Source organism: Trachemys scripta, chromosome 1 (assembly GCF_013100865.1).
Source record: "Trachemys scripta elegans isolate TJP31775 chromosome 1, CAS_Tse_1.0, whole genome shotgun sequence".
NCBI lineage: Eukaryota > Metazoa > Chordata > Testudines > Emydidae > Trachemys > Trachemys scripta.
Window position 1 is genome coordinate 117,100,170 of NC_048298.1, and position 24,863 is coordinate 117,125,032.

General features: G+C 42.8%; 1 protein-coding gene across 3 annotated transcripts in view; it reads left to right on the top strand.

Annotated features, from left to right (window-relative positions):
- Positions 1 to 5,733: 5,733 nt before the first annotated feature.
- Positions 5,734 to 24,863, top strand: part of ABCC9 (ATP binding cassette subfamily C member 9) — a 123,794-nt gene continuing 104,664 nt past the window's right edge. For all 3 annotated transcript variants that reach the window (XM_034782678.1, XM_034782670.1, XM_034782687.1), the window contains exons 1-5: positions 5,734 to 5,881; positions 8,555 to 8,781; positions 17,393 to 17,565; positions 21,921 to 22,062; positions 23,728 to 23,849. In XM_034782678.1, the coding sequence (XP_034638569.1) occupies positions 17,421 to 17,565; positions 21,921 to 22,062; positions 23,728 to 23,849 (409 nt within the window). In that variant the 5' untranslated portion in view covers positions 5,734 to 5,881; positions 8,555 to 8,781; positions 17,393 to 17,420. The remainder of the gene's footprint in view (positions 5,882 to 8,554; positions 8,782 to 17,392; positions 17,566 to 21,920; positions 22,063 to 23,727; positions 23,850 to 24,863) is intronic.

Genomic DNA, 24,863 nt, shown 5'->3' on the forward strand with positions numbered 1-24,863 from the left:
CAGCCAGAAAGAGCTGCCTGGGTGGGGGGACCCAGCTCCGGGGCCGGCTCAGGAAGCAGTGACCATAGGGGGTGGAGCAAGGGGTGACGGAATCTTGCCAAAAGTGGGGGGGGGGCAGGGACCCTGCCCCCTCCATGACAGAAGTGCTGGGCAGGTGGGCAGAGCAGGGCAAGCTCTGGGGCCAGAGCAGGGCAAGCTCTGGGGCCAGAACAGAGCTGGGGTTGCCAAAAAACCACAGCCCCCCATCAGCTCCCCTGCCCCGCTCCCAGTGCCTCCCACCCACCAGCAGCCCTGCCGGTCAGCGCCTCCCCCTCCCTCCCCACACCTCTGGATCAGCTGTGTGGCATGCAGGAGGCTCTGGAGGGGGGGGGGAGGCAGAAGGAGCAAGGGCATGGCAGGGGAGGGGGCAGGAAGGGATGGACTGGAGGCAGGGCCTGTGTCAGAGCTAGGGGTTGAGCAGTGAGCACCCCTGGCACACTGGAAAGTTGGCGCCTGTAGTTCCAGCCCCGGAGTCGGTGCCTATACAAGGAGCCGCATATTAACTTCTGAAGAGCCGCATGTGGCTCCAGAGCCACAGGTTGGCCACCCCTGGCTTAGGGCATCTTCATCAGAAGCACTACAGGAGTGCAGCTGCGCCACTGTAAATGATGTAGTGTGTAGACAAAGCCTTGGGCCTGGTCTACACTACGACTTTAATTCAGATTTAGCAGCCTTAATTCGAATTAACCCTGCACCCGTCCACACAACGACGCCATTTAATTCGAAATAAAGGGCTCTTTAAATCGATTTCTGTACTCCACTCCGACGAGCGGAGTAGCACCAAAATCGATTTTAGCATTTCGAATTAGGGTTAGTGTGGCCGCAATTCGATGGTATTGGCCTCCGGGAGCTATCCCACAGTGCACCATTGTGACCGCTCTGGACAGCAATCTGATCTCGGATGCACTGGCCAGGTAGACAGGAAAAGCCCCGGGAATATTTGAATTTCATTTCCTGTTTGCCCAGCATGGAGAGCACAGGTGACCACAGATAGCTCATCAGCACAGGTAACCATGCAGTCTGATAATCGAAAAAGAGCACCAGCATGGACCGTACGGGAGGTACTGGATCTGATCGCTATATGGGGAGAGGATTCAGTGCTAGCAGAACTTCGTTCTAAAAGACGAAATGCCAAAACTTTTGAAAAAATCTCCAAGGGCATGATGGAGAGAGGTCACAATAGGGACTCAGATCAGTGCCGCGTGAAAGTCAAGGAGCTCAGACAAGCCTATCAAAAAACAAAGGAGGCAAACGGTCGCTCCGGGTCAGAGCTGCGGACATGCCGCTTCTACGCCAAGCTGCATGCAATTCTAGGGGGGGCCACCATCACTACCCCACCTGTGACCGTGGATTCCGGGTCGGGGATAGTCTCATCAGCTACACCTGAGGATTCTGCGGATGGGGAAGAGGAGGAGGAGGAGGAGGAGGAGGATGAGCTTGCAGAGAGCACCCAGCACTCCATTCTCCCCAACAGCCAGGATCTTTTTCTCAGCCTGACTGAAGTACCCTCCCAACCCAGTATCCAAGACCATGATCCCATGGAAGGGACCTCAGGTGAGTTTACCTTTTAAAATATAAAACTTGTTTTAAAAACAAGCGTTTTTTAATGATTACTTTGCCCTGAGGACTTGGGATGCATTCGCGGCCAGTACAGCTACTGGAAAAGTCTGTTAACGTGTCTAGGAATGGAGCAGAAATCCTCCAGGGACATCTCCATGAAGCTCTCCTGGAGGTACCCCAAAAGCCTTGCCACAAGGTTTCTGGGCATTGCAGCCTTATTCCGTCCTCCATGGTAGGACACTTGACCACGCCATGCTTGCAGCAAGTAATCTGGTATCATTGCCTGACAAAGCCTGGCAGCGTATGGTCCCGGTGTTTGCTGGCATTCAAGCAACATCCGTTCTTTATCTTGCTGTGTAATCCTCAGGAGAGTGATATCGCTCATGGTAACCTGGTTGAAATACGGGAACTTAATTAAGGGGACAGAGGTGGCCGTTCCTACTGGGCTGTTTGCCTGTGGCTGAAAAGAAATCCTTCCCTGCAGTTAGCCAAGTGCAGGGGGGGAAATTGGCCCTGAGCTTTTCGCGTTTGGCTAGCAGGGATCTTCCCTGTTACCAGCCACGCGGTGGGGGGGGGGGTACAGCGATCATCCCAGAGAATTCATGGCGAGAGGGGGTGGAGGGGTTAGTTTGGTTCCTGCAGGGATCTTCCCTGATACCAGCCACGCAGTGGGGGGAGGGATAAAGCAATCATCCAGAGAATTGGATGGGGGGGGTGGTTAGTTTGTTTTCTGCTGCTGCTGAATGTTAACAGGAAAACCGCAGCACTCAACGGGCTTTGCTTGGTATGTGGGAAAGGAGGGTGCAGAAGCCGAAAGACAATGGCTTACCATGGCCGCATGCAAGCCGAATTCTGTTGCCCGGACCTGTAATCTCTAGCAGCAAAGCCACAGGCACTCAGTATTAAGAGGCAAAATGCGACCTTGCACAGAAATCACATGTGCTATGTAATGTGAATAGTGTTGGTCACCGTGAAAGAGTATAAGCATTGTTCTGCAAAATGTATCTTTTTAAAAAATTCTCTCTTTTTTCCCCTCCCTACAGCAGCTGCAAATTCTTCAAGCCTCCCTCCTCCCTCCCGGAAGCTATCACAGATAAGGCGTCGGAAAAAGAAGACGCGAGACGAGATGTTTGCAGAAATCATGGAATCCACCCGCAGTGACAGAGCTCATCTGAATGAGTGGAAGGACACGGTTTCAAAGTATAGGAAAGAAGCCAGTGAACGTGAGGACAGGAGGGACCAACGTGAGGACATGAGGGACCAACGTGAGGACAGGAGGGACCAACGTGAGGAGAGGAGAGACGCTCGAGATGAGAGGTGGTGGCAGGAAGATCAGAGGAGGCAGGATGCAATGCTGGGGCTGCTGCGTGAGCAAACAGACATGCTCCGGCATCTGGTGGAGCTTCAGGAATGGCTGCAGGAAAACAGAGTGCCGCTACAGCCCCTGTATAACCCCCCTTTCCCCTCCCCATGTTCCATATCCTCCTCACCCAGACGTGTAAGAACGCGGGGGAGGGAGGCTCCGTACACCTTCCCATTCCACCCCAGTGGACAGCCCAAGCAAAAGGCTGTCATTTTTTTAACCTTTTTTTAGTGGCCTTTTCCTTCCCACCGATCCTCCTCCCAAACCCCTCCCGGGTTCCCTCCCTCTTTTTATAATCTATTAATAAAGAATAAATGATTTTTAAACGATAGTGACTTTATTTGGTTTGAAAGCAAGCTGGGGGAAGCGGGAGGGTGGGTTCCTTACAGAGAATGAGTCAATAAAGGGGGCGGGTTTTCATGAAGGAGAAACAAACAGATATTTCACACTGTAGTCTGGCCAGTCATGAAACTGGTTTTCAAAGCTTCTCTGATGCACAGCGCTTCCTGGTGTGCTCTTCTAATCGCCCTGGTGTCTGGCTGCACGTAATCAGCAGCCAGGCGATTTGCCTCAGCCTCCCACCCCGCCATAAAGGTCTCCCTCTTACTTTCACAGAGATTGTGGAGCATGCAGCAAGCAGAAATAACAATGGGGAGATTGGTTTGGCTGAGGTCTGAGCGAGTCAATAATGATCGCCAGCGACCTTTTAAATGGCCAAATGCACATTCTACCACCATTCTGCACTTGCTCAGCCTGTAGTTGAACAGCTCCTGACTCCTGTCCAGGCTGCCTGTGTATGGCTTCATGAGCCACGGCATGAAGGTGTAGGCTGGGTCCCCAAGAATAACTATTGGCATTTCAACATCCCCAACGGTTATTTTCTGGTCCGGAAAGTAAGTCCCTTGCTGCAGCCCTTTAAACAGAGTAGTGTTCCTGAAGATGCGAGCGTCATGAACCCTTCCCGGCCAGCCCACGTTGATGTTGGTGAAACGTCCCTTGTGATCCACAAATGCTTGCAGCACCACTGAAAAGTACCCCTTGCGGTTTATGTACTGGGTACCCTGGTGCTCTGGTGCCAAGATAGGGATATGGGTTCCATCTATCGCCCCACCACAGTTAGGGAATCCCATTGCAGCAAAGCCATCCACTATGGCCTGCACATTTCCCAGAGTCACTACCTTTCGTAGCAGCACCTGAGTGATTGCTTTGGCTACTTGCATCACAGCAGCCCCCACAGTAGATTTGCCCACTCCAAATTGATTCCCGACTGACCGGTAGCTGTCTGGCGTTGCAAGCTTCCACAGGGCTATCGCCACGCGCTTCTCAACTGTGAGGGCTGCTCTCATCTTGGTATTCTGGTGTTTCAGCGCAGGGGAAAGCAAGTCACAAAGTTCCATGAAAGTGCCCTTACGCATGCGAAAGTTCCGCAGCCACTGGGAATCGTCCCAGACCTGCAACACTATGCGGTCCCACCAGTCTGTGCTTGTTTCCCTTGCCCAGAATCGGCGTTCCATGGATAGAACCTACTCCATTAACAACATGATCTCCAAAGCACCGGGCCTGCGGTTTGAGAGAATTCTGTGTCCGTGTCCATGTCCTCATCACGCTTGTCGCTGCGCTGCCGCCGCCGCCGCCGCCGCCTCCTCGCCTCGTTTTTCTGGTCCTGGCTCAGCATAAACTCCACAAGAATGCGTGAGGTGTTTACAATGTTCATGACTGCTGTCTTTAGCTGAGCGGGCTCCATGCTTGCCGTGGTATGGAGTCTGCAGTGTTCACCCAGGAAAAAGGGCGCGAAATGGTTGTCTGCCGTCCGTTGCTTACATGCAGGGAGGGAGGGAGGGGTGAGGCTGTACCCAGAACCACCTGCGACAATGTTTTTTGTCCCATCAGGCACTGGGATCTCAACCCAGAATTCCAATGGGCGTGGGAGACTGCGGGAACTATGGGATAGCTATGGGATAGCTACCCACAGTGCAATGCTCCAGAAATCGACGCTAGCCCCGGTACTTGGACGCACACCGCCGAATTAATGTGCTTAGTGTGGCCACATACATTCGACTTTATACAATCTGTTTCCCAAATTCGAATTATATTAATTCAGATTAATCCCGTAGTGTAGACATACCCTTGGACTCTCCTAATTCACAGGGCAAAAGTCAGAGGCTTTTGAACGTAAACCTATGTCCACCCCTCTGCCAGTGTCTAAAGAAGTCTACGATGGGGTAAATTATAGTAGCTTCCCTCTCACTTTAACCTACATCTTCTTCCAGCTCCTCAGTGTATAATTCGCATCAGCACAGACTCCCGCACATATGGCTAGAGGGGATGTACATGAGCATGAAGTGGAAAATGAACACAATTTGCTCCAGTGGCTTCACCACCTCTGACTTTGGTCCATAGACTCTAACGAGGGAGTTTATAATTGGGTATAATACTAGTAGGAGCTCGCGCTAACTCACTGCTGGGGGTGGCCGGGGGTGGGGGGATCCTGCCAGACTACACTCCCCTTTTGGGGATGCCAAACCGAGTGCATGACGGCTGGGTTCCCTCTGCTCTGTGCGCTCCAATCAGGGAGCAGCCCCGTTAGCTGCATTCCGGAGTGCCCCCATGCCGCCCCTCCAGGAGGGTAGTTGGCTGGTGAATGGGGCTGGGGCACAAACAGACTGTAACTTGGCTCGTTAAAAATGAAAATAAAGGGTCTGTGTGCTTCTCATCCTCCTCCTTCTCCCTCGCCCTGGAGTCAGCAGCAGCAGCAGCAGCAGCAGTCCGCTCGCTTTGCTGGGTCTGTCTCTTCCCCTGGGTTGCTGGCTAGGCTGATCATTACCGAGTCACTAGCAGACTGCAGTAGTAAATACCTGGCATCCCAAAGATTAATCCCCAGGAGCCAGACGCCTGCCAACACTCCTGCCTTACCTCCGGGTAAGTCCCTTCTGCTTAGGGGGAGAAGGTGGAAGGTGGATGGGGAATCAGATTGGCTGGGGTGAGGGGAGATAGGGAAACTGCCCACAAGAGATGGGAAAATGGCAGCTTTTTTCTTCTTTTTCAGAACAGTATTACATAAGGCAACGTTACCATGCCTGCCCCTAAAAATAACCCCTGGATTTAGGCAGCTTTATGCTAGTTTCCTGATTCCAGCTCCCTCCCCCATCCTAAATTCCACATGTGGGATAGTATTTAAAACATGCATGTTTTTAAATGCTCCACAAATAAAAAAAAAACCTCAAATAATTTTCACTGTATGAATGATGTGTGTCTCCGTGTTCTGATACATTCAGGCATGGGAAGGGGAGAGCCTTGAATTGATCTTCTGAGAGTTTTTCTTTAGATTGCTGATTATGATAATAAAATGACAACAGTTCCTGCATGGCATTGAAACCAATCCCCCATTCCTGAGTATAAAACAAGGAGCACAGACTTTGGCAATGATTGAGAACAGAACACTTTACTAGACCTGGGCAGGAAATGGCTTTCCCATCCCACAAAAATATTTGAGATAGCAAAATATTTCCCCATTTCAAATTGGGACCAAAGGTCAATATCTTGGAAATTTTCACAAACTGGAAAAAAAAAATCAGGAACAAAACGTGGGTCAGGTCAACTAAACTATTTTGTTTCAATACATTTTAAATGTTTCTTTTCAGTTCTGATCATTAACCCTCTCCCCTAATAATTAGCTTAAATTTCAAAACAAAAAGTTGTTTCAAATAGAAAACTGAAAATTTTAATTTAAAAAAGGCCAAAACAAAATATTTTGACAATTTTGGTACTTTTTTCAAAGTTTTTTCAAGTTGAAAAATTTGGTAAAATTGACCCTTTCCAGGAAAAAAAAAAAAGGTTTGGTTTCAACAAGTTTGCTTTTTCCAATGAAAAAAAATGTTTCATCAAAAAATTCCAAGCCAGCACTATACTTCACCTTTTGAAGAGTCTGGAGGGTGTTGGCCAAAGAATTTTAAAGGGCTATTAAAAATATTACATTAGAAAGGCTACCACCTAGTTTCTCCACCCATTGTATATCCCCTCTCATAATCTCAAAATGGCAAATAAGTGGACAGGGCAATAAAAACAGATCTGAAGGACACCCATTTAAATAGAGTGTGACATAGGAAATAAAAGATTTAAGCAATTTTTTGTTGTGCATTAACATGTGTGTGTCTACATATGAAATTAGCTCAGAATCTGCCCTCCCAGGAAATGTCATGATCACAATACTATTTTAAACACTAATGAGAACATTTTGAGATTTTATTTTGATCCGGTTAAAGGAGATATATATAAATTCAGAAGCCCATGTTACAATTTTTCTTGTAAAACTTTCTCTGAATTTAAAAAAAGAAAAAAGTGAAATGCCAAGGAAATGCCTGGTGGAAAATTGTCATAGTAACTCAACGTAGCTGAAGGTTTGATGTTCATAAGTATATGGAGGGAAACTAAGCATGCTATTCTCCTATGGATCTGAGGTTTCCACTATCTCTTTCCAGAGAGACAGGGTAACAAAATAATGGAAAAAGGTAAAAACTGCTTATATCTGAATCCTGTCAATTTTTTGCCCCAAGCCTTCAAATTATACAATTAAATAAGAGCACAAGTCTAATCCTTTTTATGAAATCAAAACCTTTTGAATCTTGGAAAGTTTGCATTGCAAAAACCTAGTTTCAACATCTGGATCCTGCTGGATCTAGCCAAATTTTGGCTACAAGCTCCCAAATTCTCATTTCTGAATCAAGAACAAGTGTAACCACTCCTACTGCACCAAAATATTCTCAACCATAGTGAATAGTGGCACAATAGTACTGCAAGATACTGGATCTGGTATCTGGATTCAGCTGGATCTTCCCAAATTTTGGCCCCAAACTCTACAATCTAAAAGAAAATAAGAATAGTTGCTCTTGCTTTGATGGAAAAGTCTGAACCCTGAAGCATCCCACTCAATAGCATTGGAAAAAATAGATCTCATACCTGGATTCTGCTATTTTAAATTTCTATATACTAATTCTACTGTCTAAATAGAAAACAAATATGTAGTAGCTCCTAGCACACCAAGCAATCCAGATACTGTAGGAAATGGGTGCTGCAGCACCACAAAAACTTGTTCCTGGCACTTGGCACAGTTAATTTTTCTTTTTTGTCCCAAATCTAAAAATTCTACCCACTTAAAATCCCACAAAGAAGTGCAGCTGCTCCAATTCATTTTTTTTATGTGCATTAAGAGTGACTAGACTTATTCTGTATTTTAACAATAGAATTTGGGAGCTCTAAGCCAAAATTTGGTAGGATCCAAGTAGATCCAATTTTTCCCATAGCCTCATGATGATGTGCAAAATTGCAGTCTCAAATGCAGAGCTATGTTCTTTACTAAGAAAATATTAAATGGAAGCCTATTAATATTGTTTTCCAAAGCTGCATCATGCATGCCCTTTTGCATTTTGACCATCTTGGGGCATATTGATGATTTTAGAATAATCACTCTTTGTATCATAGCACTTCAGCCCAGGAAAATGAAAATAAATGCAATCTGGAGGAATCCTGAGAGCCTGGGATTGGAGCTTCAGGGGTCTAAAAATTGGTGCCTTTTGCTTGCTTGTCTCTTCCCAGTTTCCTGCCCTCTTGAGTGTGTGAGAAAGACAAGAAAAGTTTGTTCACTTTGGAAACTCGATAGGAGGCAGCAGCTGATCTTCCCATCACCAGCCTAAAAATAATCCACTCCAGGGCTTGGAGCTGCTTCACAAAGTGGAGGAGAAGCTTGCCATCGGAATGATATTGATCACATAGCACAACCAAGGGAATACTGGGTTTGATATTTTGTGTATGTATATATAAAGGTAAGCTACAGAGTTTGATCTAACATTCAGCAAAGAAACGGGGCATGCAGCAACACCCCCCACTGTTATCTCCCACTAACTTTCTCCTTCCCCTTATATCTGTGGGACAAGACTTCTCTTTGCATTTTCCTGGGGATTACAGTTCAAATCTGTTTAACTTTTCCTTCTCAAACCAATATGCTCAGACTTTAACATCCCCAACTGCTGATGCTTTCACTATTGTTCATAGGGTTATGTTTCTTTTTTAAAATTGATTTTACAATTGTCCCGTCCTAATGTCTGAAGTCTAAATCACAGCTTGTTTCACAGCAGACGGCATAGCATGCTAGCATTTGAGACCGCACAAATTGCTGTATTAAGAAGTTTCCAAAAAAAGAAGCAAGCAGGAGAATTGTATCTGAGAGACAGCCGTAAATATTTATGTGAATTGCTTTTCAGTGTCAGTTTTATGTTTAGCTCAGCTTCAGCTATAACCCTATATGTTCCGGAACATTCATTCATGTATTCAAAAATGTATTTTCTGTGCATTTGCGGTCTGATCAAAAACCCCTTAAAGTCAATGAAAATCTTTCCATTGACTTTGAATCAGGCTCTTTGTATAAATTGCTAAGTGCTTTGAAAACAGTAGAGTAGCTAGAATAATTAATTTATCACCTCAGGGCCCAACATCATCTGAACAGTGGTTATCAGGCTAGCAAATATCTTTAAATTATTTGCTCCTGGTTGAAATAATAAGAAAAATATAATATATAGGATCATTTTTGATGAAACAAATACATCTCAAACTGTAAGAACTTTACTTCTAGTCTCACCAGACTGATAACAGATAATCTAAGTTCTGAATAGCTCAGACTGTGTTATGCAGAGTCAGGCATCATTAGGGGGGGAAATTTTCAGACAAGAAAAAGTTTACGTTAGAAAAGGAAAAGGATTCTGGGAAATACTCTGCTCTCTACACATTGATCCTGTGCACACTGAAATCAATGGTAAAACTCAGGATCAGGCTGACAGTTACACCTATGAAACCAGATTGATTTCAGGATTTGCCCTCCTTTGTCAGAGATCACCGTAGACTTTTCTTCTGCTTTTCCATCACCTTAATATTGAGAAATGCTTTAACGACAAGCAAAGGTATGGCCTTTTATAATGAATCAGTTGGCTAGCAGAATCAACCATTGAGTACTTTTGTAAATCTGCCTGTTTAATCTATCCATCCTGTATATATAATAAAAAACAGAAAATGTACATCACATGCAAGACAAGGAAGAAAACAGAGGTTAAAACAAACTGAAAAAGCAATGAATACACGGATATATTTTGATCTTGGGGTAAAGACATATTGGCTATTTGGTTAAAGATCAAAAGAAAAATAACTTTTGACATAGACTTTCAAAGGATTCATGCTCCAAGGAACAAGGAGTACTTTAGGCCCACATTTTACACTCTTTTCTTAATAGTCACAAATATCTTGCCGTTCATAGAAAACAGAATCATTACCCAGTTAAAATAAGACCTGTGAATATGGAGAACTATATTCAACATTTAAGTGCCACTTTAAAAGAAGTGTTCCCCCCACTTTGAAAAATTTTAGATTTCATAAACAGTGTATAAAGTGTTGCCCAGTTAGAATTCCCAGGGCTTTTGCACTTGTCTTGGTTTGATGTATGGGGTCTTAAATATTATCCACCATTTCCTCATTGTCCTCTTCACAATCCTTTATAAAAAAGGTATCTCAATATCTGTCTCCATGCCTTGAGAATCACCATTTGATGATCCTTAAATGGAGCCTCTTTTCAGAGTCACCAAGTTCCTTGGTACGTTACAAAGTTTAGGATAAGACTGACATGTTTTCATTATCATGTCTTCGTAATGAATTGGCTTTTCTTCCCCCTCAGCCTTCTTCTCATCCATGGCAACTATTTAATCCTGAATCACATTTGTAGCAATTGCTTTTAACTACAATACTATCAAGTTTTGTACCTCCATCCAAAACTAGAGAGGCCCATCTTGCTAGCTAGTGGGAGTTCTACAACAAAATCTCGAATGTTTAGTGGCTGCAGGTCTATTTTTAGGCATTGCAGGGTCTCTCTGCCTTCCAGATAACTTTCATCAAAGTAAACCAACAAGGAGTCAGGTTTCAGAATGAATAAAAGGAGAGCTGAAAGCATATTGTCCCTGAAACCGGCTTGGGTCCACCCTTTTCATCCTGCCAGCCTTCACCCCTCTCTCCAGCCTTATTTCCTTTTGTCTTTTGAAGTATTGCCCATCTGGTCAGCTAATAGTTGATTGCTTAAGTCTGAGTACTTGACTAAGACAGGGACATAAAACGGAACCAACTTTCAAAGATTATTGGTCTGATTTAGCTTACAGTCAGAAACATGAGGAATAAGGAAACGTGGTGAGAGGTCTCCTCTGGTAAAACATAGTGGGGAGATACAGAGTCCAGAAAATTCGATAAGGAAACTCAGAGTTTCCATGGAATGTTCCCCTCAGTTGAAAGGGAGGGTGTTAGTGAGGAGTCAGTGTGCTTGACATCTCAAATAATGGGGATTGTTGGGGCCTGGAGTCTGCAGCCCTACAGAGAGCCTGTCTTGACAAACAATGGCTGGGTCCCTCACCCTGCATGGCTTTCTCAGAAGCAGAAATACAGAGCAGCAGTTAATGCTGCTTGATGAAAAAAAAAACATATATAAACTTTTCAGACTGAATGACACACAAGCATTTATGTTCACCCCTTTTGTCTTCATCACTTCAAGCACACTGTCTATGACAGAGCTGGTCAGGAAAGGATATTCCTGCAAAAAAATTCAATGAAAACAAAATTGAAAAAAAAAAATCTCAAAAACAGCTCCCCCATCCCCTCCATGCTGTCCACTAATTGCAGTTTCCAGTGGCCAAAATCCTAAATGTTTTCCATTTGGGGGGGCATTCATTTTTTAATGAAAATCTGATTTCCCCCCCGCCCCCCAAGAGTTCAGTTCCATGTAATTGAAGAGTCCTTTTCCATCAAAAATGTTTTGATTAATAATTTTTGACCAGCTTTACCTCTCTGCCTAGCTCTTAAAAGAGCCACACAAGTCCACTTCTGTTGTATTTCTATAGCTATCTCCCTTTAATATGGGCTTGCTAAATTAATGAAATTGTACTTCAATTATTATTTTGTTTACATCTTCAGTCAACTTTGGATTCAGTTTTAGATCTGTATCTTCAGCTATATTCTAACTCTGCTTGACACAGTTAATGGAACTGGGGCAAAGGTAACTTTAATCCACTTTTTTGGTCTTTGATTCCCTTGGATACCAGGGCACACCATGTATGTAGAGCAGTTTCAGGGCTTGATAAAGGCTAATTTTCAATGAAAATAATTTCACTTGAAAATTTTTGACCAGCTCCAGATTTTTGTGAAGACCTGTTATGGGCTCAGTTATCACTTTGTGGCTACATCTCGGGATTAGCTCTCGCCCATCAGGCACCCTCTTTTTTTGGTCATTCACACCATGGTCTCTCTCTGGGCTCAGGGGGCTGCCTCTTTGTGATTCTGCCCTCCGATCAGGTCACTACAATCCTCTCCTTCTGGGATATCAAAGTCCCACTAGAGAAACTGTCTATCTGCAGTCCCAGGCAATCTTCTGATCTACTTCCAAGCCAGTGCCGCTTTCCGACCGGCTGGCTGGAGAACCCAGGCACACCCGTTACTACAGGTTCCAGCCCAGGAAACCTATGCCCAGCAACCAGTCTGCTCAAGTGCTGATGCTGTTGCTGTTTTCTTGGGCTCTGCCCTACCTCACTTCTCTATCTCTTGGCCTACCTCTGGGTTTACCACTGGAGCTTCCTCCGCGCCCTGTGGTTATTTCACCCCTCTCAGCTTCTTGCTAGAGTCTAGTCCAAGGCAGGATCCCAGGGCCTACTCTCTCCATAGAACTCCTCTTTCTACCTAACCAGCTCCCCTCCACTCTAGGGAGTACTGCAGAGCTCCTCCATGCAGTCCTCCTCCTCCAACTTCCTCTCTTTAAAAGCCTCCTCCAGCTGGACTTCCTCAGTCCCTTATTAATCCCTGGCTCTCTTCCAGGTGCAGCTTATACAGTTAATTGGCCTATTTTGCCTGTTCAGACCTTGTGTTGGGTGGACACCTCATCACAGGAACAAAAGTTAAAGAAAACAGGTTTCAGCGTAGCAGCTGTGTTAGTCTGTATCCGCAAAAAGAACAGGAGTACTTTGTTAGTCTCTAAGGTGCCACAAGTACTCCTGTTCTTTTTAAAGAAAACGGTTTACTATAGACCTAAAAGGACAGATTTCTTACAGCCTATATTTAAAAGAAAATGCTGAACTGAACACCACATGTTACCAGGAGTAAAACAAATTAAGAAAATAACTTGAATAGAAGCAGTTAAAAATCCCACCAGAGCTGAAACTCTGGAAACGTAGAAGACAACTGGAGAAGATTTAAATAGTATGTGCTATTCAATAATCACACAATGATGTGTGATCATTGAACAACACCACCATGTATCTTTGAGGTCACAAAGTGTGCTGATTTATGCCAAACAGTGGGTTTTGTGAAATAAACACTCGAGAACTAGACTGAGATCATCAAACTTAGATGTTACAGTTCCTTTTTTATTATTCAGCCTTTTTAGTACCCATAATACCCAATCTGTCACCGCAGATTTTCTCTGCCACTTCCTAAGAGAAGTTCCACTTTCTTATTTGGAACAGTAAACCCGTCTATATAGTTCACACTGTGAATGAATTGTTTGTACAAACTTTTGCAAGTGTTTACTCTTAAAATTTTCTATAAGATTATTTCTCTCTCAACATGGCCTTTTTCTTTCATGGCCCCACAAATATAAAGAGTTTATAAAAGAGTGATGGGCATTTGGTAGTGCTACAGCTGGTTGCAAATTTGCTATCAAAACTTCTTTTCAATAGAAAATGCCTTTTTTGACCAAAGATAATTTTTTTCTGGAACATTTTTATTTTGGTCAAAAACATTTTTGTTTTCAACAAAAATATTTTTCAAAAAAGTTGCTTCATTTCAGTGGGTAACAGAACACTTCTTGTTCTTTTTCTTTAAAAAAAACCCCCAACACTTTTTCACTGAAAAAAAGGGAACAAAAAGCAAAAAAGTGAGAGAATTTTTAAAATTTCCCCTTTTTTCAAAGGAGAGGGAAGTGTGAGAAAGTGGTTTTTTTTTTACATTTTTCTCACTTAAAAAAAATGAAAAAATTGAAAATTAAAAAAAAAAATTATTAAAAACATTCCTTGAAAAACTCCAAAATATAATGGAAACACAAAAAACTTCTTTCAAATTTTTCAGTAAATATTTTGACTAGCTCTACTAACGTCTATTTATGATATTGCCATTTCCTGGCTGGAGCCTGAACTGCTCAACTGAGTGACCCAAGCCCTATACAATAACAGAAAATCTCAGGCTTTATGTGTCTGCGTTTGTAGAGCAGGAGAATCTGAGTTTTATCTCTGCTCTCACTATGGATAGCCAAGTGGCTGTGGTTTGCAGCAACAATACCAGGGAAGGTATTAGATGGCTGTAGGTTTGCTATAATAGCATTGCAAAATTAGGCTGAGACAGATATGCAATTTCCTGCAATATCTTTGGGAGATCTCACTATACTAAATTTATGTATCATTGTGAGCCAGGGTTTGTACGTAATTCCATGGGGGTGAGGGGTTACAGCTCCTGCAAGAACTAAGAACAAAGGGGCAAATTTGCTCAGGTTGTCACACCTCCAGAGAAGTAACACTGCTTGGAGAGGCTCACATATACTAATTGACCAACAGATAAAGAAAGGCCTTTTGGATAAATAACCTGAGTTTACACTGAGTTTACACAGAGCCTGCTTTCTGATCCAGGAAATGGACAGGACCTTCTGTCCAAGCGGGGACAATACTTACTGGGAAGGGTTGGAATGACTTTGGCCTTCTAAGGTCCATAAGACTGAGGGGTGACATCTGATAAGCTTTTAGCATGCGTATAGCAACCTTTATGGTGTTTTATATGATTTTTCTGTAGTGCTTCCACCTTAGGAATAAATGTACTTGCTTAGAGCTGTGTGGTGATTTGCGACCTCTGCAATTATGCTGTGCATAAGCCTTCAAAGAGAAAGCAAAGTGCAGACAGTTCCCTGTTTAGACAGTCTGGCTTGCTGGAATAACACAACGTGGGCAGGAGCCTGTGCAGCCTGGAAAACTCCAATCAGGAGAGAGAGAGACACATGTCTCTACCCAAGAGAGGTGATGGCTGAGGAGCCTGGAGGCTAGATTGGGTGCCCCTGGTGGAGCACAAGGGAGAAATATGGACGCAGTTGCCCTGAAGTGTGACATACATATATTCCGATTGTTTTGCGTATTTTTTGGAAACATCCAAGATTGGCCACTGGCAGAGATCGGATATGAGACTATACAGACTACTGGTAGATATATACAGGCTAGCTGAGGGCACTCACTTCACACAATTAACATTTCACTCTCTTACGGAAACTTCTGGTCCCAACGATCTATCTCTCTCCTAGTGAAGGAAAAGTCCAAACATCCCCTCCCCCATTTGATCTCTGAGACACAGTTTCCCATGTCACAATCTTTTTACTCAGTTTTAAAGCTGACTAATTGGATCTCATGGCCACAAAGAGTTAGTGAGTGAATGTGCATTAGAACCCAGATCCGCCTGCCTTCTAATCTCAATCTAACAACCAGAGCACAGCAGCCTGCTCAGCTGTGTGAGAATGTAGTCATATTGCTTGTGGGAAAGGGAAGAAAATTCCCAGCAGAACTCCCATGGAACTTCTGACCCTCCATAAAGATTAGGCAACAGCATTTAAGATTTTCTGCAGATTACCATTATGTTTCTCTTATGTCAAGATTTAAAAAACAAACAACCAATCTCCATATGGAGTTTTTTAAAAATTCCATATGTATCCTGCTAATAACTCAGTAGATTATTGAAACAGAACATATTTTTAACATTATATTTGGTTTTTATTATTAACCAGTTTTAGTATTGTTTGCACTTTATTCCTCATTGGCAGAAAATCTATAATGGTCATAGTACATTGTTGAATGTAGATGCTGGGCCAAATTCTTCAGTGAAATCTCACTGATCACGTAGGTGTAAATCAGCATTTAGGCTTTGATCCTGCAAACATTTAGGCATATGCTTAACTTTAACGATGCAAATAGTCTCATTGATTTTGAAAAGATTACTCATGTGCACAAAGTTAAACCCATGCATTTGAGTTTGCAGGATCTGGACCTTAATGTGACCCACAGTCATTCGATTGCTGGTTTTCTTCAACCAGTACATTGCTACTGTGTTTGAAAAATGATTGCCTTTATTAAACACTTTTCAGAAGACCTCTTAGAAGTTTAATGAAGGCATTTCTATTCAAATCAAATTTTGAAAACCCTTCTAGCTCCTTGTTTTCTTTTATTAAATGAACTAAAATGCGGGTTTCACTGAGGCTCGCAATGTCCCTTTAAACTCGCATGTACTCTTTTTAAAAATGCTATGTTTGTGTTCATCCTAGGGAGATTCTTGAGCCAAATCATGCTTGCCTTATTTACACAAATAATGCCATTTGAAGTCAACAGCCCTATGTGTGTGAGTAAGGCAAGCGGGATTTGGCCTGTTGTTAAGCCACCAAACTCAACCAACCTTGTTTTTTCTTACATTTTATGTAGTCCGAGTAATTTTTTATTATCCCGATTCAGTAAGACACATGAGCATGTACTTACGTCCCATTGACTTGAATGGGAACTTGGCATGTGCTTTGCTGAATAGTGAAGTACTTATGTGCAAGCAAATATGCTTGGCTGAATCAGGGACTTTGTGGGTTATTCCCCCCAATGTCTTTAATTTTTTAAAAAAATTATATTTTAAAAGAATTAACAATGTCACCAACCAAGCATTCATGAATAATCCTACAGTAACAAATTAGTGTGCATATGCTGGAGGGAAAGAAATCTGTAAGGAGGCATTTCATTTTCAATCCTGCTTCATTCTGTTATAAATGGTAATGAGTACTAAGGTAGAGGGCTCACACTGTAGCCGTGGAACAACAAATCCTAAGAAGGGAGACTGCAGAAGACACAGTCTGTGTGTCTGTGTGTCACTGTGGTGTGAGACTCTATAGCTCTAATTCAACCAACAATTACACATGTGCTTAGCTTTAGGCACATTGAAATTTTTGATGAAAAATGGAAACAAGGTTTTAAAACATGTTTTGGTTTCCTGACCATCTCCATTTTGTTTTTGGAATATTGAATATGTGCAATGAGCTGTTCATGAATGTGATGGAGATCAACATTTATTTGCAGTATGTTTTCAGTGGATACTTTTAATAGTAAATAAAGCCCTGATCATGGAAACACTTATGCACACTTTAGGTTAACTTTCAGCATGTGCATAAGAGTTTGCAGGATCAGAGTTTATGTATGTCTAATAAATTATTCTCTTTGAATTATTTAGTCTGCTCATAACTAAAAAAGCCTCAATGATGCTGTTTTAATTTTGTGTTTAGCTAAAAGAAATGTAAAAAACTTTGGTGATCACTTTGGATTTTTTACTTTTTTTGTTCCTCTTGTGTTTTGTCTCTAGTTTGTAACAATCAGGCTGTTTGGAAGCAATGAAGGCCGCATTTTGTGGTAATGACAACGCTTCTGCCTATGACATCAGTGCTGGCGTCCTAAAAAATGTCTGCTTCGTGGATGCCCTCAACCTGGTTCCCCATGTCTTCCTGTTATTTATCACCTTTCCAATATTGTTTATTGGTGAGTAATCCAGCAATAGGCCCCCAATCCTGAAAACAATCATGCATATGCTTCAAGTCAAGCACGCATACATGTTTGCAGAACTGGGGCCTTATTATGATATAGGACTGGTGCAATACATTCAGTTTAGATATTTTGCATTACTTTAGACATCATGAGGAAGAGATGGAATGGAGATCCAGTCAAGAGGGGGCATTTTGAAGAGAGATTAATGCAAAGGTGGGCCTGAACCAGAAGAGTTAATGTCAACCGTCTTTCATTTATTGGAATTTTGGGTACACGTTCTGAACTTTACAACATGGGCCCACCTTTATATGATGGAATCTAACCAGAAAACCAGATCCAAATTCTCTCAAACTTTGGAGAAGTTTGTCTCCAGGTTTGAACTTGGCAGCTTGGGTCTGTCTCTATTTTTAGATTATAAGAGTTAGGACATTAGATCTGTCCTTGAACTTTGATGGAGTTTGGAGCTATTCCAAAATTTACATCTTAGGTCTGTCTGTATGATAATTATGTGAAGCACTGCAGAAAGGATAATTCATTCTCATGCCAGTGTTTGTAAATACGAATAAGAGATGATAAATCCATCCCTAAAACTATTTTGATAATGCAATGGCCCTAATTTATATGTTCTTCTTGTACACACAGTCATTAATAGCTTGATGAGCTTTATCCTGTTAGATTTTATATCTGTGCCTTTATACCACTGATCATCGTTAATGAGGCAAGTGAGATTGAAAAAAATTCTGAAATGGTACCGAAAGTAAAGAAAACATGGTCCACCTTGAAAAGCTTCATGAGACTAAGCTTAGAAGCACTCAAGTGGGAGGAGTTTGAGGCAAGCTTTTTAAAGGAGAGGATTTATTCGATATGTTGATTGCTAATATTTGTTAGTTCAGTATGTATGGATTAGGTGGTGTCTTATACGCTAGCTGGTTTATAGGTGAATATATATAAGGTACTGTATCTGACATTGCAATGGATCAAATATTGAGAAGTGTTGAGCACTCTACACTCCCGGTGACTTCAGGAGAATTGTGCATGCTCTGTACCTTTCAGGCTTTGGCCCATTGTTTAGGGACATTTAAATTTATTATTTATGTTCATTTGAGTTAAGTCGACGGGAGAGTTTCTCCTATCGACCCAGTGCAATGTAAACACGAGTTGTGTAACTTACGTTGATTTAACCCCATAGTGTAGACCTGTCCTTAGTTCCACTATTTCAATTTAGTTCTTATTTAATCAGAACCTGTTTGCTCATCTTTTGTTCTAACACACACAACTCCATGTTCCTCACCACTACAGAAACAATGCAGAACTCTCTATACCTTCCGCAAACGTTGCTCAGCTTTTTTATATGTAATGGACTTTGCAATGACAGATGCTTCCAGAGACCCTGAGTAACTAAAGGGAGTACAACAGTTCTTTTCATCCCATTCAGTCCTTCTCAGGCCTGAGAGGATGACTGAAGGTCATTTATTTTTTTAAATCTCTCTGTCTAAAAGCAGTTTCATTTAAAAGGGTCTTGCACAAAGTTATCAAAAGTGGATATTGTTGTGAAACAGACAGCACTGTTTAACAATAATAATTCTCCACACTTCTATAGCATCTTCCATCTGAGGATCTCAAAGCACTTTACACACATAAATAAGGTAAGCCTAAGAATGCCTCTGTCAGGTAGATGAGTATCTCTAATTTACAGATGAAGGAAGTGAGGGACAAAGACTAGACTTTCCAGGTTTGATCCCTCCATTTGCAGAGAGGAGTGTGTTTGCAATGGCAATAAGGTGACCAGACAGCAAGTGTGAAAAATCGGGATGGGGGTGGGAGGTAATAGGAGCCTATATAAGAAAAAGACCCCAAAATCGGACTGTCCCTATAAAATTGGGACATCTGGTCACCCTAAATGGCAATAAAGCAGATGTGCAATGTCAGATGAACCACCTGCAGCAATTATTTCTGACCACCATGCCCTACTCAGGTGTATACTGTGTGCAGATTACATTCACTGTCACTTCATTGAGGTGGGCATGTGGATAGCCTCACATTCAGACAGAGTGGCCTTCAGGATGGCCCAGCTTTCTCCTAGTCCTATTCCCTTGGTCTTTGGACACTTCTTCTGGGGGATGAGACTGATCTGGAGCTGTTGAGAGCTCATTGAGGATATGATAATCCTCAGCAGGCCTGGGATGAGGATAATAAGCATTGTCTGACTAAGGTAGTTATATCCTTCCCGGATCTTGAGGGTGAGGGGAGGGAGATAACAATTTTATAGCATTTGGAGAATTTACTGAGTGTCTTCTTATTGTCCCTTTGCTCTTGCCTTTCCTGCCATTCCCATTCTTTGATTAGTAGGAACAAGATGATATGGTCATTCAGGACTTGTAAGTCTATTCATTGAATGAAAAAGATTTGGGGGTCATGGTGGATAATCAGCTGAACATGAACTGTGGCCAAAAAAGCTAATGTGATCCTGGGACGCATAAATAGGTGAATCTTGAGTAATAGAGAGGTTATTTTACTTCTGAATTTGGCACGGGTGCGCCTGGTACTGGAATACTGTGTCCAGTTCTGGTGCCCATAGTTCATGGAGGATGTTGATAAATTGGAGAGGGTTAAGAGAAGAGCCACAAGAATGATTAAAGGATTAGAAAACATGCCTTATTGGGATAGACTCAATGAGCTCAATCTGTTAATCTTAACACAGAGAAGGTTAAGGGGTGACCTGATTACAGTCTATAAGTACCTACATGGGGATCAAATATTAGATAATGGGCTCTTCAGTCCAACAGTCAAAGATATAACACAATCCAGTGGCTGGAAGTTGCAGCTAGACAAATTCAGACTGGAAATAAAGCATACATTTTTGACTGTGAGGGTACTTAACCATTGCAACAATTTACCAAAGGTCGTGGTGGATTTTCCTCACTGACAATTTTTAAATCAAGAGTGGATGTTTTTCTACAAGATCTGCTCTAGGAATTATTTGGGGAAGTTCTGTGGTCTGTGTTAAACAAAAAGTAAGACTAGATGATCACAGTGGTCCTTCTGGCCTTAGAATCTATGAATCCATCTCAGTCTTCGTGACATTCTGGTGTGCAATCCAGAGCAGTGTGGGATTGTGTCACATCTGCTGTGCAATGTGGGGTGCCTCACAGTGCTTTGCTGCTGTAGCTCCTAACCTGGGCTCCTCACAAGCAGCATGCAGGTCACAGCCTAAGTGTCTGTGTATAGCCACAGCCCTAGTCCAGCAACTCTGATCCCAACAGCCAATCAGTAACACACCAGCCACAGTCTGGATTCTAGCAGCCTAGGTTACTACTTGCAGAGTGACCCCAACATACTCCCAATCCTGGATTTCCATCAAAAAACATGTGTTCTGCACTGTCCAGCCCTCTTCTGGACAGTCCAGATATATATTAGGTCCATTGCCCCTCTAAGGGGATCAATATACAATAGTTTGCTGCCATGAAAGGAGTTACCCACACAGTTCCCTGAATTAGTTTTAATTAAAGAATAAAATTTGTTTATTTAATGACAGAGATAGATTTTAAGTGCGTACAAGTAGAAGGCATTAAAATCAGAAATGGTTACAAGAGAAATAAAGATAAAACCCTTTCTAAACTTAACAAACTAGGTTCAAGATGAAACTCTTATCACATGCTCCCAAATTCCATAGGCTGTTTCTTCTGTCTTCTTAGGTGGAAAAGAGAGAGATGGATAGGCAAAGATAATGGGGTGTTTTTGCCCCTCACTTTTATAGTTCAGTCACCCTTTGAAATTGCATTTTCACGCAGTTTACCCCTAGATAAAGTTCACACTCGCTGTGAGGATGGAAACAAAAAGTGTGATGGTGAAAGAGGTTCCATGCTGTTGTTTGCTAAGATGCAGCTCTGTTTGTTCCTGCCCCTTTCTTTGCCAAAGAATGGCCATTTTATAGGTGATTACACCTCAATTTTGATGGCACCTGGCTAGGGGTATCAGCTTGTCCTTTGTCTTTAAGAAACAGATTTACCTAGTCCTGAGACTTGTCTGGTAAACACATTTCAGTCGTAATTTCAGCTTCTGTTTATAACTTTAAATGTAATGTTGCGATGTACTTTTCACCACGATATGGTTGACCAGCAAGTTATTAGTTTTCAAATGATACCTCACAAGGTATATTCTGTACAAAGATTATTAAAATGGTGTGTAGGATGTGAATGCAGGGGTGCATTCCATCACAGCCTCCCACTGCACTTTGGTGTACTGTCCACTCTGTTCCCCAATGTATGGGGATTAGGAGCCAGAACTCCTGAGTTCCACCACTGACTTACTGTGTGATCTTGTTTTCTTCTTTTAATTTTATTTTGCAGGCTGGGGTAGCCAAAGTTCGAAAGTCCAGATCCATCACAACACATGGCTGCATTTCCCTGGACACAATCTGCGGTGGATTCTGACATTCACCCTCCTGTTCGTACATGTCTGTGAAATAGCAGAGGGCATAGTTTCAGATGCGTAAGTGACTGTGTCTGCTTCAGAGTCTAGCTAGTTGCATTAATAGTGTGGCAAGTCTGTTAATGAGGTGTAAAGAATTTTCCTAAAGAGAAGGGGCTCTGCTTAACAAGCTTCCCAATTTTTAAAGGGATAAAGGTGAAGCAGTTTTATTTAGCACTTTATTGTCCCCCTTTGAGCTACCATAGCATGAAAATGCTGACAACAGCTGAATGTATTGCACATGGATACAGAATATTCTGTCTCTAAGGAAGTCATCACTGTGCTCTCAACTAGAGTAGTAGAGCATTTCGAAGGGATGTAGCAATGCTCTTTCTTCTCTTGTAGGCATCGCCAATGATTGTGTCCCCTGCCCTTTTACATTCCACTTTTTAGATTTATCCGAGATCAGATATTCTAGAACCTTTGTACCTCTCTGACTAAGTGACTCACCAACCAATGCACCGCTTTGTAGTTAGGTGCAGCATGGCACTGTTTATTCTCTTTGTAGTCCAGCCAACTGGCTGTCCAATCCACTGGTGGTCCTCTTCGCCTTGTGACTTGGCCATCTGGCCAGGTCACTTTAGTCTCACCCTTTCCAGGGTAAACGAGGGCTTTAAACCAATAGTCCCAAAACCTCGCATCAGGTCAAGGCACAATAGTCCTTCCAATCCCTTGTGTCTGGGGTCTTCACACTAGTTTCCCTAATAAGGCTGTAGGGGAACTAAATCCCTTCCCCTGCCATGGGTTCCAGCCCAGGGACCCTTGTACCAAGCAGTTAAGATCTGTCTTGCCAGACCACTTTCTTCTTCCCTGTGCTACTTCCGACATTAGCCTGCTTTCTCTTTGGGAGGCTCACTTCCCAGCAGGGGTCTGCTTTGGGTCAAGGCCCTAGTCCCAGTTCCCTCATGTAACTGAGGAAAGGACACTTAATTATCAGAAATAAAGACCAGCACCCGCCCTTCTGTCATGCCAGAATCCTTCAGCCAGCCATCCTACTGTTCTGTGCTCACAGTCACCTAAGTCAGCTGGTTCTCTGCTATGCTTGTCTCTGAAACCTGAGAATGAGTGATCGTTCCACCTCCCCACCTTGGGGACCTCTGAGCTGGGGGCTTCTCCCTTTTAAGGCTCCATCTCCAAGTCTGGCATGCTTCAGAGGTGCCATGAGGCGGAGCGACCTGAACCCACAGCTGCTCTTTAACTCTTTCTTGTCTAGCCAGAGGTTTTGTAGACCCCATCACACAAGCTATGCAGTTTTGACCCAGAAGAGATGATGATGATAACGATTGATTATTAATTGGAGCTGGTCAAAAACTAATACAAAACTGCATACCCTTTTTTCAAACTTTTCTACTTTTTTTTTAAAAACACTCCATAACTGGTCCAGCCCCCCCAAAACTAAACAAACAAACAAACAAACAAAAAATCAGAACAAAAATGATAACGTGCATCCAATCTTTTTAATTCAATTTTTTTCAACAAAAAGTTTCATTGAAAAATCGACATTCAAAAAATGTCACTGGCTGTTATGGAAGTTTGCATAACATCCACCCATAGTGTCTCTGTGCTGTGAATGAAGGACTTCAATCCACCATGAACACTCAATTCATATGTACTTATACAAATATGAAAGTGAAAAAAGACACTAAATCCAGTTGCATTTATACTGTATTTCTGGTTTCTTTTCAGAAATATGAAATCTCGTCACCTGCATCTCTTCCTGCCAGCTATGATGGGATTTGTGGCTGCCACCACAGCTATTGTCTATTACCATAATATTGAAACATCTAACTTTCCAAAGTTACTGCTAGGTAAGTTGCTTATCTTATTTTTGCTGTTTTTCAAAAAGCCACTGGTTTGTTCCATAATTTTTCAAAATAAACTTTCTGACCCTGAGAAGGTTTATGAAACTCATGAAAAGCCAGGGAGAAATTTTCTGCTTACTTTTTTTCTCTCTGGGATACATTATTGCACACTTGACAGGGCAAGCTCCAGGCACCATCTAAGGAAGCAGGTGCTTGGGGCGGCCAATACAAAGGGGCGGCACTTCGTCCGCTATTGGGGTGGCCCGTCCGGGTCTTCGGCGGTAATTCGGCGGTGGCTCCCTCATTCCCTTTCTTCCTCTTTGAGCTGCCACTGAAGTGCCACCAAAAAGGAAGAGAGGGAGTGAAGGACCCACTGCCAAATTCCCACCGAAGAATGGAACGGCGCGATTCAGCTGCAGCCGAAGTGCCACTGATCAGCTTTTTTTTTTTTTCCGCCGCTTGGGGTGGCAGAAAACCTGAAGTCGGCCCTGACACTTGACTAGGTGGACTGGAGTATAATGGAAAATTGCCAACTCCAGTGATTTTATCATGAGTTTTACAATGTGGCTTTTTAACACTGCTCATGATTTCTGGGAAAAATCTGACCCTTATTCAAAATGGTTACTATCTCTCAGTACTTTCAATTGGTCTCAGGCTACAGACTGCCCTCAGATAAGCTGACAACCTTTTCCCTACATCCTTTGCAGGTGACAGTGAGGTTTCTTATAGTAAAGGTGACTTCCATCTCCCATTGTTTCCAGCGGGACTGAATTCAGGTTGCTCTCAAGGAATATGGCTGCCGACTATTTACCATGTTTGTCCCAGTCAGGAGGCACTGAAAGAAACCTCACGGCTCTGGGTCTCAGAGCCTAGGTCAACTGAGGTGGGCTCGTACTACAAGGCTAAAAATAGCAGTGTAGCTGTTCCCATTTGGGCTGGAGCTTAGGTTCTGAGACCCGGAGAGGTGGGTGAATTAAAGAGCCCGAGCTCCAGCCTGAGTGGGAATGTCAACACTGCTAT